Source organism: Charadrius vociferus, unplaced genomic scaffold (assembly GCF_000708025.1).
Source record: "Charadrius vociferus isolate BGI_N301 unplaced genomic scaffold, ASM70802v2 scaffold61, whole genome shotgun sequence".
NCBI classification, from domain to species: domain Eukaryota; kingdom Metazoa; phylum Chordata; class Aves; order Charadriiformes; family Charadriidae; genus Charadrius; species Charadrius vociferus.
Window position 1 is genome coordinate 3,288,282 of NW_009646945.1, and position 18,998 is coordinate 3,307,279.

The following is an 18,998-nucleotide window of genomic DNA, read 5'->3' on the forward strand; positions in this document are numbered from 1 at the left end:
GCTTGGGAAGTCTGTGCACTAGAGTTTTGAGGCTGGAAAAGAGAGGTAGTGAAGCACAAGTGGGTGCAGGAGCTACAACCCCCCCCCCCGAAGTCTTTGCTTGGGCTTCACTGCTGTTAAAGACGGGGAGCTCTTGCAATTGAGTGGCTGGGCAATCGCGTTGTCCTTGGGCCCAGCTGGACCTGTGTTCTCCTTTGTCAGTCTTCCTTTTGTATTCGTTTAATAACCAGCTGCATTGTTAATGTGCAAGGACTGGTTGTTTTTTATAAGACACTTTTTTGTTTCTTTTAAACTAGAAAGATGAAAACTACAGAAGCCTACCACGAGATACTAGTAGCTGGTCTAACCAGTTTCAGAGAGACAATGCTCGTTCATCGTTAAGTGCCAGTCATCCCATGGTGGACAAGTGGCTGGAGAGGCAAGAACAGGTAATATATATGTGTATATATATATATTACTTTATCAAGCTAATCTTTATGCTGCTCCGAGCTATTACAAAGAAGTGTATTCTTATGTGATATGGGCTCTCTACGCATGATACAAGCACCAAGCAGTGTGCTGACTAAATTTGTATGGCGTTCCTTCAGCTTCTCAAAAAACAGCATTAATACTGAAATGGACAACTGCAAATTATTTCATTTTTGAGTCATAAACACATTTATATAGTATGTGGAATGCTGCTGTTCTTCACAACTGATACCAACAGGGTTATTTTAATTAGAGAGTATTATTTTGATAAATATTTTGCTGTTGAAAGCTAATAATATTACTGCAGAATAGCCAAATGTGTGTCAGTTTTGGCACTGCACTTTTAAATGCTTGTTATTCTTAACATTGTAAAATATCTTAATTCTAAATTTGAAGACTGTGTTATTTATTTAGTGTATATTTATACTGCTTTTGATATTGGGCTTTTTTGAGACACTAAGTAGTTCCAACTTTTTTTTTTTTTTTATTAATAAGCTGGTAGGCATAGAGGTTTAAAGGTCTGAAATTAAAATTACCTAGCATTCACTTTAGGTATTTGTATGTGCCTGAAATTTTCCAAGAAGTGTCTTCAAATGTATAATGAAAATGTGTCATTACTATGGAGACTGGAAATATAACAGGAAGCTCATATACAGGATAGTGCATTTGTAGGATTGTTACCTCATCTTTCTTCTTTATACAATGTGACATGAAAACATTGAGATTTTGCATTGAACATAAATGTATAGATTTTGTATTTTACAGCAATAGGGCATAAAACCAGAATTTGCTTTATACAGAGGAGCTTCAAAATGAAATTTGCCATTTGACAAAGCCCAGGTGTCTTGCACTGTGCCCTGTCAATGGGGGAAGGAAAGTTTAGAGTCCAACACTGGGCTGGTGTCCTGGGGACTGGTCTCCTTCACCCACAATTTCCGTACCGATATTTGAAGTCCAGCGTTGCCAGATCCTAGAGGATTCCAAACATTTTGTATTCAACTCCATTCTTCGTTATAACGGAGCTTAAGTAATATCACAAGAGTATAAAAATCTAAAAAAACCCAAATACGAGCTATTAACTATTTTTGTATATTGCAATTAGCTGCAGATTCATTTAAAATTATATGTTTTATGAAAAAAACCCTCTGTATTTGGTCTTGAATATTTTCCTCTGCACATGTAATGGTAGTGGTAGTTCCATTACTTTTTTCCTCTCAAAAGATGTACAGTTAGTGTGGATGAGTTTAGCTGCTGCCTTTGTATCTGCCTGTGTTGAAATGGAAAGTTGGTGCCCAGATTTGAAGGCATCTCCTGTGACAGTTCTGCTTGTTTGATGTTTTTGAGGCATATTTCCATGCATCATTAGATTTTCACCGTGGCAATTAATGAAACTGTTGTCTCAGCAAAAGGAGTTGGATTAGGAATCTTAATAGTGATCATCTTACAAAATGTTGGGTACATTAATATTTTAATGTATGATGTTTTATGTTAAGTTTTGCACTGATTCTGGTCTCCGAACAGCTTAACTAGTTCAATTTATTCACCAATTAGGTAAATAATTGGGCACTAGTGGTAAGCTGGAAGAGTATTAGCTGCCTGAGTTAACTGTTTGAAGTCTGAAATTGCAAATATCATGTTTCTTCTGAGCAAGTTTTCTGGTTTTGGGATTTTTTTTGGTTTGTTTGTGGTGGTTTTTTTTTTTTTTTTTTTGAGAGAGCGCGCGTTTATTCTTTAAATGTGTTAATCTGCCTGTACCTGGAAGACCAGGATACTTTCACGATTTCATATTGGCAGGACAATTAATTAGACCGAAACCTGTTTGACAGAAGCAAGCCCGCAGTGAGAGTGGGATGCAGCACAGCTCTGCCAAGAGAGGGAGGGAAGGGCCTGGCAGGGCATGGAGCACCTGCAGACAGAGATATTCTTCCACTCTTTTTTAGATTTTAGACCCTAATGTCTTTTTCAGTATCCTCTGTGGGCTTTTTGTTTTCCACTCGTTAAGCCTTTCACTTCTGTGAACAAGAAACCCAAGTGCCCAGGTTGCTATGTGGCATAATTAATTAATTTAGCAGCTTCCAGTCCTATTCCTGTGTGCCCACCTGACAGAGCTGTGAAGGGGCTGGAGTGGTCTGTGCACCCTGATCATACGGGCATAAAAAGTAGCAGACAGCAGGTCTGGCACCAAGGGTAAGGCAGCGACAGTGCCAAGAAACCTCTAGGGCAGAACCCATTACAGATATAGGGAGTAACAATAGTCCTGATCTAACCTACCTTTATCATAGAATCATAGAATGGTTTGGGTTGGAAGGGACCTTGAAGATCATGTAGTTCCAACCCACTGCCATGGGCAGGGACACCTCCCACTAGCCCAGGTTGCTCAAAGCCCCATCCAACCTGGCCTTGAACACCCCCAGGGATGGGGCCTCCACAACCTCTCTGGGCAACCTGTTCCAGTGCCTCACCACCCTCACAGTGAAAAATTGCTTCCTGATACCTATTCTAAATCTACCCTCTTCCAGTTTGAAGCCATTACCCCTTGTTGTATCCCTATCGTTGTCCTATCACATTGTTGTGTGGAGAACACCTCATTTCCCATGAGCAGAACTATGGAGCGAACTGGAATTCTGCAACGTCACAGCCCGTTCTGCTAAACTGCAAGAGACCTTGTTTCTAGGAAATCATTATAAACTGCTGTAGCAGGGACTAATAAGGGCACAGAATTAGATATATTCAAGTAGTTGTTAGAGAAATAGTTCTGTAAACTTGTTTAGGTTTTAGCGCCTAACAATGGAGGAATGCAGGAAGCCTGTTAAAATTCCTGGAAGTAATTGGTTTTGCTCCTATCTATTGTGCTTTACTAGGACTCTGCTAAATTAGAGTGATACATCAAAGGAATGGAAAAGATTAATTCTGCTTTCTGAGTCCTTTAAGGTATTCTGGTTGTATATGCTGGGTAGCTATATCTACCTAAGGATTGTTCCCCGTTAGTTCCAGAGTCCTCTGGTTGTTCACGGGGCAAATGATCCGTGTATTTCTCTGAAAGTTTGGGTATTTCTCAAGCGCACGAAGTAAGTTATGTGAAACTATTTGTACCAAAGAATCATTTCACCACTATAAAGCCAAAAATTCAAATACAGTTTCAGAATACAATTAGAAAGTTAAGGATTGTATTTTTTACTCTTTCGTTCAATTATTTCATTCTCTCCTACAGATTGTCAAGTACTAGGAATAAAATTTTCAACCTTTAATTCAATGCTGAAATATCTTGAAAAAAAGAAAACTTGTTTTTTGTTCTTCACCTTGCCCTCCACAGCACTTTCTTTTCCCCTCCCAGCAACCAAACTTTGAGGAATAGTTGAAAAATCTTATTTCTTCTGAAATTTATTCATCTATATGGTAATGCCACTTTTATTTAAGAAGTCTTTTTTCCCTCAGTTCACCTCAAGACTTGCTCAGGCCCTGATCAAATCTGGACTCATGCTGTTTCATACCAGAGAGACATGAAAAGGGAATGTATGAAAGAGTTAAACTTTTCACCAATTCCTTAAGTTTAAGCACAGAGGAAGCTTCTCTTGGGTGGTCATTTCAATTTTATTAGTCAAATATTGGAACTGGCAGCAATCAAGACACCTTGAACTGAAATAGTATATTCCTTGCTCTGCTGGTGAGACCTGTTTTGCAGAAGGATTAAGAGGAGCCGGCTGTGCTGCTGGCAGGAAAGGGGTATGAGGGCAACAGCAGAGGGAAATTCTAGAGTAGCTCTGCTTAATTATGAAGCTGTTGATCAGATTTGCAAATACAATGAGATTGGGTCAATTAAAATGACATGCAAATATATATACATATCTGTCAGTGCGTGAAAGCAAGGTAGGAGATGGAGTTAAATTTCATGGTTATTACTGAAGAACAGGTCTGATTCCTAAAATCCCAGTAGCCTTCTGGTGTCTAGGAAAAAACAGAGATAAAAGCAACTCAAATGTATTCTGAAATGGGAAGAGAAGTTGGTTACTACTGCTGTCTGCTTGAGCAAAAATGTGCTGTAATGGAACACTTCCCCTAAGTTATTCTTGTTCATGACATCTGTCCATAGTAATCTGGTACAGTTTCTCTGGTTCCTTTTTCAATGAGATCAGACGTGCAAGTAGCATATGGTCTTACATCTCCAGCTGTAGAGTACCTGCCTTCAGCTTGTATTTTCAGCAAAATAAGGCCTGCTTTTAATATGATTGAGTATACTCTCTTAAAACATTTGGTTGCTATAAATTAGTGCGTTTCAGCACTGTCACTTGAAAAAGAAATAATCAGAGCTTCAGAGGTAGGTTGGTGAATTTAAACCACTAATTTCTCGTGGATTCTCATACACCTGCTTAAGCATGTTGTCAAATTTTTCATTTAACAACAAAACCCTTCTTCTATTTTATGCCTTAATGTAAGAATGGAAGGCAGAAATGCAGCTCATTTGTTTTGTTTAGTTCTGAATGTTTCATAGTGGTATAGCTAATGTATATAAATATTTTTATTTTCACTAATGTACCTCTTTTGTGTTTCTCCTCGTCTGACAGGTGTGGTTTTGGACTTTTGTTTCTATATTTTATTATGACTGTAACTACAGTGGAAAGGTCTGGAACTTCTGTGTTTCATGGACTGGAGATGGGGGAGGCTTGGGGTTTGGACGCTCTTTTTATCTCAAACTCCTCACATCTATGGGTTGAAACTGCAGTAAAAATTATTGTCATTAGTACGGAGTTGTGCTTTAAGATTTGGAAAAAGGATTAGCTAGGCTTCAGTTGGAGGAATCATTTTTAACTTGTTATCCTTTACTCTGTACAGTGCAAGATAGAGTCTCATTGCTTTCCTCCCTATCTGAGTACAGGCACTTTATAATTTGCCTCTTGTGATAACAACCTTAATGAACACAGAACCATGACAGCATATAAATTATAAAATACAAAGATGGTTTTAAAGCTTGTCATATCCCTTATAAAGAATTTCTGTCACAAAGATAGAGATATGCATATGTTTGAACCTCTAGGCCTAATACAGATGCCTGTCTCTTTTTGGGGGGTCATCAGTGGAGGGTCCTGTACCAAAGGCAGGGGATGTAGGGGTGTAGCCAGGACGCTATCCAGGGATTGTGAAACTAGGCAGGACTACTCTGAGGCTCATCATGGGAGGAAAACATGTTACCAGCTAGTGAACAAGGCCATGGTTCACGCGGTTTGCTTGTTTCTGCAGGTAGAGAGCTATAGGAGGTGGCCAAGAAAGGCATGGCTTGGCTCCTGACTTTGTATTAAGTAATTGGCCATAGCTATAACTATGGGCAGATAGCAGCAGTGACCAATGCATTGGTAGAGGATTCAGTAAAGGTTTATGTTAGACAAAGAGCTGATCAGAAGACCTCAAGGTGCCCCTGCAAGAGTTCAAAGTCTCCCCAGTCCCATATCCACTTGCAAATTCAGTTTTTTTACTGCTTGAGACGGGGGTTCTTGTTTGTGTGATCACACTGGCTTCCCCCTAATGGGGTTGTCAACACCCCGAGTGCTACAGCTGTTTCTTCTTGCTTTTGTACTATGAACAAGGTGAAAAGCTTGATTTGGCCCAGGAATACTTTCTCTTTGCTGCTGCTGCTACAGGTAATTAGGTATTGACTGCTCACTTTATTTCTGTGTATTGGCAAGATGTTAACTCCTTCAGCTCAGAAACTCAAATGAAACATAATCTATAAAGCTCTGGCTTGACCTTCCGCGCAGTGGGAAGAGGGGCTGGTACACCTCAGCAAGGGCAGCGGTTGCATCTAGCTCCGTGCCAGCCAAATGCCCTCTCTGGCTGCCAGAAGAGCACCTTACTAAACAAATGCGTAATAATCTTATTCTTTTTTTCTTTTCTTTTTCTTTGGCTAATCACACCTTTGGAATACTTTTTTATATATAATATGGTCAAAATTATTATGTAATTGCTAATAGCCTTTGACTTCCCCTAAGAGTGTAGTGGTATTGGGTATCAGTGATCCCTACATGACCACAATTAAGTGATTATTCTGTAGACTTGTTTCAGTGTTCTCCCTGTGTTGCGTTTATTGTTATTATTATTATATTAGAAAAAGTGCTAAGCATAGTGCGCTCCAGAATGAGAAACCTGTATTTAGGTGTTTATAATGTGAGTACCTACATACAAATATCCAAACTCCTATTGTGCAGTGCTGGAGTCTGGATCTTCGTCCAGCGGAGGCATGCGTGCGGTCGGCTGGGACGCTTCCAGCCTGGACCCCGCTGAGCTGCTTCCAGTGGCTGAGGCTCTGGTGGGTATTGAGGTGCCCAGTTCCCACAGACTTACTGGAGCTGGTTCTGTGTTACGTGTCAGAATGCTTAAGGAGGGGCATGGGAGGGTAAAACAAGCTCTTACGATGGGCCTGTAAGTCTCTATTTGTGTATTTGTGATTTCTGGTTTTTAAGGTTAAAATCTTTACCTCTTTTTTCTGTAGTGAGAATCAGAACCACAGGCCATTTCTAGGCTTAAATGTGACTTTGAACCTAACTGGCTTCAGATCCAGATTTCTAAATCTAAACTTCATTTCCATATTTAAAAGCCATTTGACTTTTAGGTTCCCACTTGGTCTGTTTCTGATTTTCATATAGACTCTAATTCCTACCCCCCAGAAGAGTTGTCATGTCTTCTGAATTCGGAACAATCTCTGTATTCTTCTGTGTAAAGCTTAGATATGAATACACTAATACACATTTTTATTAAATATTCTCTAAATGTGTGTGTATAACCGCAGAAACAGAAAGAGGAAACTTGAAAGAGAAAGGCTTATCTGTATGCTGAATGCATCAGTATGTACAGAGACAGAATCAATCTTCAAACTATAGTATGTATTAGTTTTAAGAAAATATTAACATGGAATTTCAAAGTCTGTGCACTTTTATGCTAAGCTGATATTCATGGACATGACCTCAGTTGTATATTTTGGAAAGAGATTCTTATTATTTGTCTTGGAGTCATGAACAAATTTGAAGTTGTTTTTCAGTGCTGAGGGTTTCAGTTTATATGAGGTAGGAGGTTGGAATAAACAGCTTTATTGCTTGGGGACAGCTGTAGTGGTGACGCTTTTATAAACAATGTTTCATGCTGGCGTCTATCTTGTTCTCCTTTGAAAAATAATCTGTCATTTCATACTGTGTATTAAATAGGTGAGACAGTTCGGGGGCTGCAATCTACTTTCAGTTACATGCTGCTGTGTAGATATGAATTCAGTGGCAGAATGTGGCTTTATATGTGGAGAGGTGATTATAGTCCACAATTTTAAAAAATAGAAAATTTGATATTACAAAAAACCTCGTGATTTTAAGTGTTGTAGAAAAAGACATGCTTCATGTTGTGATGTATATCCTCACGCTCAAACACTCTCGCTTTCATGGATACATGTACATATGCATACAAATATGCAGATGGACCGGGCTGAAATTTAAAGACTCGTAGAATAACCCAGATGGAAGGGACCCCAAAAGATCACGTGGTCCAGCCTTTTGTGGGAAAGGGAGCCTAGCTGAGACTACCTAGCGCCCTGTCCATCAGCAGCTTGAAAACCTCCAGTGCTGGGAACTCTACCATGTCCCTGGGGAGGTTTTTCGGGTGAGTGGCTGTTCTCACTGTAAAAAAAAAATAATCTTTCATATATCAAGATTTAACCCCACCCGATGCAACCTGTACCTGTAGCCCGTTGTCTTCTACATGTGGCTCCTTATGAAGAGACAGCCTCTGTCCTTTTTGTAGATACTGTTTAAGTAATAGAATACTGAGATGAAGTCCCTCCTGAGCCTTCTCTTCTCCAGGGAGAAAAGACCTAACTCCTTCAGTCTTTCCTCATAGGGCAGGTTCTCCATCTTTCTGGCCCTCCTTTGGAGCCTCTCCACTCTGTCTGCGTCTTGCATGAATTGTGGAGACCGGAACTGGACATGGTACTCCAGGTGCAGCCTGACAAGCACTAGTATCTTCTAGAAGACCTACTCTGTTCTGGAGAACCTTTCTGAAGAGTGTTGGCATGCATGAAGGGCATTTTCAGACTTGCTAGTGCCCATACACTGCTCTTTTCCTGCCCTTTGGCACCAAACTATTTAATCATGTTGTTATGGTAGTTAATGGTAATAAATCTATGATAGCAAGAATATAAGCAGTACTCTTTAAGATTACATGGAGATGCTGTAAGAAGCTTTAAATAAATTATTGCTGACTATTTGCTAAGTATTTTGCAAAACAGTATTATCTCGGGCCTTTTTGACTGCTGTCTGTCCATGGTAGCAGGTCAGATAAGGACATCTGAAAATCCCTTACTGAGCCTGGAAGAGCATTTTAGCTAAAGGATGTCTCAGGTCTTCCTTTTCTTCTTTCAAGAACTTGTTTTCTTTCCTCATGCTGTGAAAGAGGTTTATCTTCTCATATGTTTACTTTTTAGTCCAGGCATATATAATGTATCCCAAGGAGTTGTTTATAATAGAAACGCTCTTGCTATTTTCATAATGTGCTTGTTGCTGCTACCGTGCCGTGTCCTCAAAAGCCCCGGTGGGAACGCGGTACGTGTTAGTACCGTGCAGCCCCGCTCGAGGCGGTGACGGCTGCGTGGGTCCGGGGGGCTCCGTGCAGCCCTGCCTGTGCGGGGGGGAGCGCGGGGACATGGTGGGCCCGTGATGGCAGAGCGAGCAATACCGAGCAGGAGCCGCAATTACGGTGTGCCAAAGTAATGCAGAAGTGAAATACATTAGTAAAATTAAAATTTGTCCTCATTCCCTCGGTGGGTAATACAGTTAATGAAAATAGATCTGACTAAATTAAGATAATTTATTTCATTAGTTTACAGCACTGTAAAACTTTTCAGGGCAGTACAGCCCTTCCATACAAACCTGAAAGAGATGCAGTTCCACTATTCACTTCAAAGACCACAAAGGTTAAAAGTTTTAAGTGTATTAAAGCAATTCTGTTAATTGTGTCTACAGAGGATTCTCCTTCGCCCTTGGTAAAGTATTCTTAATTTAAAATTCACATTATGCTCGTTCTGCATTCTAGCCTTTTAACCAAAGTGTACATATGTAAGTGATTACTTGTATCTTTGAGGCTTAAAAAGAAATTCTGCATTTTTGTTTCAGAAGGTGGTACTGGTAGTACATGCTACTGATATTTTCCCCTTTTTCCCCTTCCGTTTTGTGTTCTTATTTTCTCTGGTCTACCTTGCTCTTCTTCCTGTATACCTGCTTTGTGTTTTACAATACAGATTTCTACAGGACAGCAACCAATTCCTTGGAATGGAAGAGAGAACATCTCTAAACTCCAGCTCCCCAAATCCCTTGTCTGTTTATTTTCTTGAGTCTGGATGATGTCCTTTTTTAATATTCTAACAGAAAGACACCACTTAACATCAGAAGGTTATCCCAAACACTGTTTTTTTTCTGCGTTCCTTTCACATTATAAGTAAACCCAAGATTGAGAATTTGCTTGGTTTTGTTGCCAAGCCAAACTTCTATAATTCTGCATTAGAAGCAAACTTCTATAATTCTGCATTAGCTTAAGCTTCACACTAACTTAATTTTCAGTTAACTTAATTTGCGTTTTAGAATTTGCTTGACTTGAAATGGAAAAATAATTTTTTTTTGGTAGTAGTCTGATTTTCTTCCTGGTACATTTTTTCTTCTAAATGGGTAATGTTTTTTTATTTAAAGAAATACACATATTATTAACTTGTAGAGGAAGTTGAAGTCCTTCCTACAATAAGATATAACAGCTCATCCGGACAGGGACATGGATGTGAGCGCTCTTCACTTCTCACTGTAGTTTTTAGGTGAGATTCAGGTAAATCACTGCTGAGTCTTGCAAGTCAGTTAATTCCAGACAGAATAGAAATAAAGTCAGAGTGGTCATTTTGGGCAAGGAAAAATGACAGATTTTATCTGAATGGGAAACTTATTTATTGAATAACAGCAGGACTATTTTTGTACCTTTTTCTTTCTATGAATTATTAATTATGAGAAAGATGCTTTCAGAAAAGTGCCAAGTTTATCCTGTTTGTTGTGGAAGTGATGGTTAATTTATCTTCCATTGATGGAAATAAGAATGGTGCTTGTTCTTTAAAATCCTGTGTGAACAGGTCGCTTTAATGACATGGTTGCACTTTGTTGTAAAGGGGAATGGTACTGTGTAACTTGGAGTTAATAATTGAGTTATGTGGAAGTAATTTGTCTGGGTTTTTGTTTTATTTTGGGTTTTAAATTTAATCTTGATTTTATTGCTTAAGTATGAGCATTTCATTATTGAATGTAGTACTCTTTGGCTGTATTAAGTGGTTACTGTAATTTATAGGATACTTTGAGTAATGTCATGATTCCTCATGAAGTGACAAAGCAAGATTTAGTGAGTGCAGCAACTGAGTGAATGGAATTACGTAATATGACCTAGTTGATGCGATATACCATAAGATTTTAATTTATTTCATCAGTATAACTGGAGAGAAAAGAAGATAATAGACCAGTGTTGCCAACTGATTCACTGACTGATTTGAAAATAAGTCCATTCTAAATTTATCTTGAAACTACTTGGAATTGCATATGAAATGGTCAAGCTCGATAGTTTCCAGGGCAGGGGAAGGGGCAAGCAGGGAGAATAAGAAATCACTTGGTTAGGAAATCAGGATGTGTGAAAAAGTTATTTGCTTCTATATATGTCACATGCAAGACAGAAGAAACAACAATCCCTCTCTTTAAAAAAAAAAAAAAATTCTTATTTTATCTGATTCAATAAATAATTTAAAGGGTTTTCATAAGACCCAACAATTAACTGCCAAGTGCCTTGTGGCACTGATCAGGGTTTTTGCTGAAAAAGAAAAACCAAGGAAAGAAAACTGACTTGTAACTGATGCAGTTACTCTGATTGGGGGAGGTCACATACTCAGGATACACAGAATTAAAATAAATACAGCACCACTAATGTTTCCATGAAGAAGCAAGTGATTTGAAACATGTGAAGCAAGCAGTACTACAAATATTAATGAACTAAAGATTTTCTGTAATATACTGCTGTAAAGATTTTATTTTTGAAATAAATATTCCTTTTAAATTATGGTCTCTTGCATGTGATATTTTAAGAATAAAAATTGTTGCCCAGATTCCATGTTGAGGTATCACTCACTTTCATGCCAGCTGGATATGATAGCTTTAACTTCATTTGGATTGAAAATTATTATCCTGCTTTATCCAGCCCAGAGATGACTATGAATTTGACCAAAATCAGTTAGGTATTATTATTTAATATATTTGCCATTTAAGATATTATTTGTTTTCACAGTTTAAAAATTAATAGTAACGGCAGCATGCATATGCAACTATTTCCAAAATGAAAAAAAAAAATAAAAATTATCCTTTAGTCTGTATATTGCAAACCTTTTTTCAGACCATGGAATAAACATGTAAGGATTGAGGTGTCCAGTATGAGCAAAACCTCTGGTCCTCTTAGTATTTCTTTAGAACACTAGGCAGGAAGGCAGTGTTCAGTCACTTTGTATCAAAGCTTAATTTCCTCTTCTTTTTGGATGCCCTCATTTGTCTTCAAAAATCTTTACTTTTCTAATGTGTAGGAATTCATGATTGCTTATAATTTCAACCCATTTATCCAAAGCACAGACTAAATTAAATGTCCCAAAAGAAAGCGGTCATATCTGTGAGCATCTCTATTTAAAATTATTGAAAGTTACATTGACTATTCCATCATACCATTTTTATTTATCTTGATTTTCTAGGCAATAATTGTTACAACAAAGGACAGATTTCATAAAGCAAGCCCATCAGTATTTCTTCCTTGTAGTTACACTTGGTCACTATAAATAGCTTTCTCTTAATGAAGACTCTTTTAACTCATCTCTCATCAAAACTGATGGATTTTGCTGGTGATCTGAAGGTCAGTAAAACTGGTCTCTCTCTGCAAAAGAAGCATCTTATAATATTATACTTCAGTAGGATCGCATGTATTGCTGCATTCTGGGTAGGTGAAGTTAATGGGGTTCAAGGACCCTGACATTTTTTCCCTAAATTAACAAATGTCAGTCTTACTGAAAAGCAGAAGGTTGGGTAGGAGGCACTTGAGCTCTGTGCTGGTGTGTCAGGAGACAGCAGACAATACTGGGATGTGGGCTGGGAAATGTGTAGAAAAAAACCCAAAAGAAATGATTATGTTTGAATCTATGTGAAATTCCTTCCTCGTTGCAATGAAGTTCCCTGATGACTTTTTTTCATTTTACAGCTATATGTGCATGTAAATATACAAAGAGGCACAGCTGAAGAGAAGTTGTGCCCTCCCGTGCCGGGCCCCCGGGAGGTTTGAGCGCGCTGGTGTCAGGCATGCTTTGACTTCTCTTCCTCTAAAGCCAAACCTCAGAAACCTGGGGTGAATTCAGAGCGGCGCTCGTGTCTGCAGCCTGCGGCTGGGGCTCTGTTTTGGGATGGTGGGAGTCGTTTCAAAACCGCCTCCCGGGCTCTTTCAGCTGCGGCAGCTCTGCGGGCTTGTGCGAGCCGGATGCTGACGGGTGTCCCGGTGAGAAGTGATACCTTTCTGGGTCATCTGAATCTGGAGCTTCTACAGAAGACAAAACTTACTTGATGCACGGCAGCATCATTTTGTTTGGCAGTTAACATATAGCAAACTTTCCTGGTCATTTTTATAGTTCAACGTTCTTGCTGCTCATCCGTATATACATTAGAGTTAAATGAAATACATGTCCCTACTTGTTTGTATACTGGAAATACAGAACACTTCATTAACTGCCCACTTTTAGGAGCAGTATTTTAAAGTGGTGTCATTGTTGACACACATCTATATGTGTATGTGTATATATATGTTTAAATGTATCCATATATAACTTGTAAAACTTACTTTATGACACATGTTTTTCTTGTAACTGTGTCTTTAAATAGGTTCATGTTGTGGAGTTCTTGGTCACTTTCCTGATATTATGATTATCCTGATAACTTCAGTAATTGTTTTAGAGGAGAAACTGCCCAGTGTAAAATTTTGCATGCTAAAGGAGTTAGTAAAGAAATATAGTTTTGTTTTCTTTGAATTTGACTTTGTTTATTAGCCACCAAAACCAGTAGTCTTTATGGTTATCTATCTACAGATAGCCTGAAATTACAGTGTTGGATTAAGTTGCTGGGTTTGTTCAATCATGTATAGCAGTATCAATTTAATTCATTTAACAATCTGGAAAATTAGTCTTAAGTAATGAGTTTTAAAAGTACTACTAATTATTGATTTCAAGGTCTGATTTTAAGAAGGTCTTTCAGGAAAGGCTGAACTTCAAGCATATAGGTACTACACATCAGTTTCTCGATTTTCAATTTGGATTATTTTTCTTTCCCTGTTTTAATACCAGTAGTCTGAATGGGGATAGGTTTTAAGTAATTGTGGTGATTGAAATCAAGGAGACCCTAAATAAGATTGGAGGTCAGCAAAGCTATTAGCGTGACAAAGTTTAACAATGCGGAATCCGGGAAGCACAATCGCGCTTCCATCCGGAGTGAGAAGCTTGAATATCGTTTCAAGAAGGAACGTTTCAGAAATGCTCAAATAACCAGTTCATGCTCAGTCCTGTAGTATTATAAATCTGTAAATGGATTCTGTAAGTCACCTCTCTTATCTCATTTACACAGTTAAATTTTTGTTTTCCTGAAGACATTAATTTCACAGTGTTGGATAGTTTAATTTTCTTCCCTTCTATTTTAGTAGACTGGCAGTGCAGATATCACCGTCTCTGACACGTCATTTTTTTCTCCGTACAATACGGTGTATTTTGTGGCTCTAGTGCAGCAGTAGACTGGCCCAGAAATCACAATCTGGGATTATTGTCTTTGTGTATCCTCAAGGAGTAATATTTTAAAGTCACTGCATCTGTTGGTACTTAAGAGCATGATTTTTACTTTTTATTTTTGCCAGTTTTTACCATCTGTGTGTCTGGTTTTTGGCTCCTTGATTTAATTTTTCAGTTTAATTTCTCAGTTGCACTGGGATTTCTTTCTCTTTCTCACACATGCTCTTTTTGACTCATCCATGAACTTACATTAAAAAAAAAAAAAAGAAGAAATTATTTACGGCAGTTGCATAATAAAATTCTTGGCCTTCACAATTTGGATTTTTTAATGATATCTTTTTATCGAGTCTCTTCTAGTAAATGCACGTCATTTTTGGAAGTGAAATAACTTTTATTAGACTTTGTTTAAGTTTTTAAAAAATTAGTTTGGATTAAATTGGAGCGTTTTGGCGGGAAAAGCTAGCTTGGTCACATTAAACACGTTCTAGTCTTTCATACTCATTTAGTTTTTAATGCCCAAGAGGGACTAATTTTCTTGAGAAATCTGTGTTATAATCATAAACAGACATAATTCAGTAATTTTCTCATGAAACATTGGCTGAAGTTTTGGCACTAACGACTTGAAACTCACACAAGCAGCAACATTTTTGTTTAAATTCCAAGAAAAATACTAATGAAATATATTAAAATAGACAGAAAATATACGTACAGTGTGTTACAGCCTGTTTTCAATAAAAAAGGACGTATCTTCATCCATTGAATGAATGTCCTGTGAATTCAGGCATGTTTTAGCATTTCAAGAATGTTCTGATAGTACTGAGTCATTTTCTCCACTTAGCCCTGAGCAGTTTTTTACAAAAAATTACATTATGTAAATAAATTTTTAATGTATGAGGGTAACTATATAGCACATCTATCAAATATTTTGCTTCTGTATGTGTTTGTGAATATTGAAAACTCCACTGTTCTCTGATCTTTCCCTTGACATATGTATTTTGCTTCTCACTTAAAATATAATACATTCCTTAAGGTTGAATTTAATGTTTTTTTTAAAGAACAAGCTGGTTTATTTTTAGCCTCTTTCAAATAGTTTGTAACTGAGGATTTTAAAGTTTATTTTTACCTTCTGGTGTACTTGCTTCCTTTTTGATCTTTTTTTTTTTTGTGTGGTGTTTTTTTTTGTTTTATGGTTTCTAATGAATATTTTGCATAGCGCTGCACAAAACAGTGAGTAAGAGTTACAGTAAAATACCAGCACTAGCAGGTAAAAACATGTTCCCTTTGGAATACGTGGCTCCCATAATCTATAGTACCCTTTCTGTTCATGTGGGCTGCTTTGAATTATTTTTCTTAACAATGCTGTATACTATCAAAAGACCAAAAGAAATACTTTGTTCACTTGAGAAATTGTTTTTTGAAAGGAAGCATTGCTGCGGAATTAGTCCTCTTCTCTTCCCTCTACAAGTTTTTCCTAAATGCACTCCGTAACTGTTTTTCACTATGTTATGAAACTGGGAGAGTGTGGTGATTTTTCACTGAGTGATTTGAGCTTTCATTCCCACTTGATTCCCGTTATGTTTTGCTGAAAACTTTTTGTTTTGGAGTACAAGGAGTGTTAGTGCCTTGTTTTAAATTCTCAGTTGTGATTAAATAAAACCTAGTGGGGTTTTCCATTTTTACTAGTAGAGATTCAAACCCTATTTGAGTGGTACCACGAATGATTTAAACTCCCACTTTTCAAAATTTAAGTTCCAAAATTTTCCCTGGCTTTAAGGATTTTATTGCTGCCAGGTTCCTGACAAATTGCTTCCCGATTGCCTGACAAATATTCTGTTACTGTAAGTAAAGGGGGAAGCTGAGTGAGCAAACCAGTATGCATTTTCCAGTGCACTGTGAGATGTGCACTTTGTTACAACACTGTAATAACATCCACGTAGGAATGGAATTGATTTAGAGCTGATAATATGTGATGAAGAGACTGCTGATCATTTGTTCTCCTGTGGCTTGAATCTTAAGAAATTGTGTGTTTTCAGTTGAGAATAATGTTTTCAGATGGGAGTATAAATTAAGAATAAAAAGTAGGATGCTTTCACTACTGCAGTTTGTTGCCCATAGGGCTACTCAGAAAGTGCCAGCGAAAATGATCACCTCAGCTGTGTTGTTTTTTCTTGCCTTTCACATGGAAACCAAGCTGGTCTCCTATTCTCACGAGATGGAGAATAGTAATAGCATGCGAGCAGAAGCGTGCATGCATTGGATTGGTCTTTCCAGTTTACTTTGGGCTGGGAGAATTCAAGCAGTATTAAGAGAAGGGGGTTCGATGTGCAATGATGAGAGCAGTCCAGCCGTTTCCAGCAGCATCCCCTCTGAACCCTTGCTTCTACCTGGAATCTGAACTGACTGTGTCAGTCCACGGATAACCCGTATTTGAATGCCAGACACTCAGTTGTGCTTTACTATATATTTTAAAAGGCTTGTGGGAAGCTGGAGGTAAACTTTCGTGTTAGATAGTTTCCCAGCTGACTAGTACATTGAATTCATCGAGAATGGGAAGGGCTGGTTCAATTCATTTCCATCCCTTGTATCGCACTCATTTTCTGCAACAACGCATAAGGATTGATTACCATAGCAACAGTGTTTTAGCTTGTACTGCTGTGAATGTGGTTAATGATAATAGAATTATCTAGTCATTTTAAATCCTGTTATATTATTAGGTCATCTGAACCATCCTCTTACTATGTATTGAGTTATTCCCCATAGCCTATCTTGTAGTCCTTTCTCCATGCTGCTTTTACACGTGTTGAGCAGTGGGGATTCTGCTTCTTCCCTTGGGAGACTTTCACAATCTGATATATCACCCCATTAAGGATTTTCTTCTGATATTTAGCCTCATTTTACCTCCTTTCTCCCAGCTACGTGGATTTGTATCACATGGAAGTTCTGTTCCGATCTTCTTCCCTATCAAGCATTTGCAGTTAATCCTCCTCCTTTACCTGCGTCAGAATATAACAGCTCAGTATTTGTGCTTTTCAGGATCTTCTTGCAGGGAAAAGCAGGTTTCTAAACCCATCATCTCTTCTTCTTCTTGACTGCCTCGTTTTGATAGGAAAGTGCCTGGTACTCAAGTGCTATAGAGATGACCTGACCTGCATAGGTAAAGAGCTTCCAACTTTCCAGTGCTTAAGTATGTTTGTTTCAGCATATGCACCACTAGAATGCAGGTTCTTCAGTGTGCTTGGTGCCCTGCTACAGCTGACGTCTATGTGCGATCTCATAAAGCACAAGAGGTGCTCCTTAACCCTTGCCACAAGTCCGTAGAAGTAACCTCTCAGTCTGCCCTTCTGGTATGACCAGTCTTAAGTGTGGATGGGCACAGATATCTCTGCTGTCCTCCACATACACAGGTTGCATACTTGTGATTTCCTATGTTTCTAAATCCTTTCTACCTATGTTGCTTTTCCACCATGAAGAAAAATAATTTCCAGTCATGTCCAAAGAGACATACCAGTGGAAATGCCGTTGTCCTGATCTACTTCAGGCATTGCACAGTCTGTGTTATGTGTAGGTTGGCTAGACCAGGAATTCGTTTAAAACAGGTAAAATAAAGTACTTTTCTATATAGTGAAGCCACAGGTTACCTGCAGATATATTACGTTGTTGTCATACATTGTCTGCTTTCTCAAAAGTTATTGTTGATTTGGTAAATAAGGCAGAAGAGTATTGACATCTTTCCAGTAATCTGTTGCTTTTACTCTACTTAATCTTTTTGAATAATTTTCTTCATTAATATATGATGTCATATAGATGCCCATTTCTTTTTTTATTAATCTACAGTATAAATAAGTACATACTACATTAATATTTATCCATATTACCCCAAGAGGGCAGAAGACTGGGCATTGCCATTTGAAATCACTCTTAGAGCTAAATTCGCTGCAAAAATATTTGATACTGAAGTAAAAAACACGTATATTAAATCTACCTCAGTATTATCATTGACAGATTCTTTAATTTGTGGTGATTTTTGCTGGGTTTTTTTTGAGAGGCGGTGCTACTTTTTCCAAGATTCTTCCCTTTGAGGCTTGGACTAGACTGCATTTCTCAGAATGCATTATCTTACATTTATTCAAGTTTCAATTTCCTCAGTCACCAGGCTTCTCAGTCCACCAGTGTGATATATATATCTGGAAAGTCTCGCAAAGCTCATTGATCATGTTTTAAAAGATTGTTTTAAACTGAAGTTGTATTTCACTGGCAAATTTCATCACTTTATTTTTAACTTGCTCTTCCAGATTATTAATTCTTTAGGTAACATTATCTTGCTGTCAGTCCCTTAAGAAAGTATTAGCTTTTCTATTTTAAAGATTGTTTTAATGTTCTTTTGTTTCTGTGTGTATATACACTCTCACTCTTTTTCTCTGTTCATTATTGCCTTCAACCTGGTCATGTAAGGAGAGAAAGACAAGTGCATTTCATTAACTGTAAGGCTTCCTTCTGCCTGCACTGTCTAGCATACATGTGTGCAAGATATTCCTTTAAGGTTTGGGTTTTGTTTTTGGGGTTTTTTTTATTAAATCAAGCTGCAAAAACGTTATAACCATTAATACTAAGGAACTATTCTGAGCCTGTGTAGCTGAGGAAAAAAAAAAAAGAGTGGGGACCCTGCTGATTTTAGTGAATGAAAATT

The 18,998-nt window shown here is 37.9% G+C and overlaps 1 protein-coding gene across 1 annotated transcript in view; it reads left to right on the forward strand.

Moving 5' to 3' along the window:
- The window catches only part of PARD3 (par-3 family cell polarity regulator), a 480,197-nt gene that overhangs the window by 224,729 nt on the left and 236,470 nt on the right, over positions 1-18,998 (forward strand). The window contains exon 9 of the mRNA XM_009895122.1: positions 297-428. Coding sequence (XP_009893424.1) covers positions 297-428 — 132 coding nt within the window. The remainder of the gene's footprint in view (positions 1-296; positions 429-18,998) is intronic.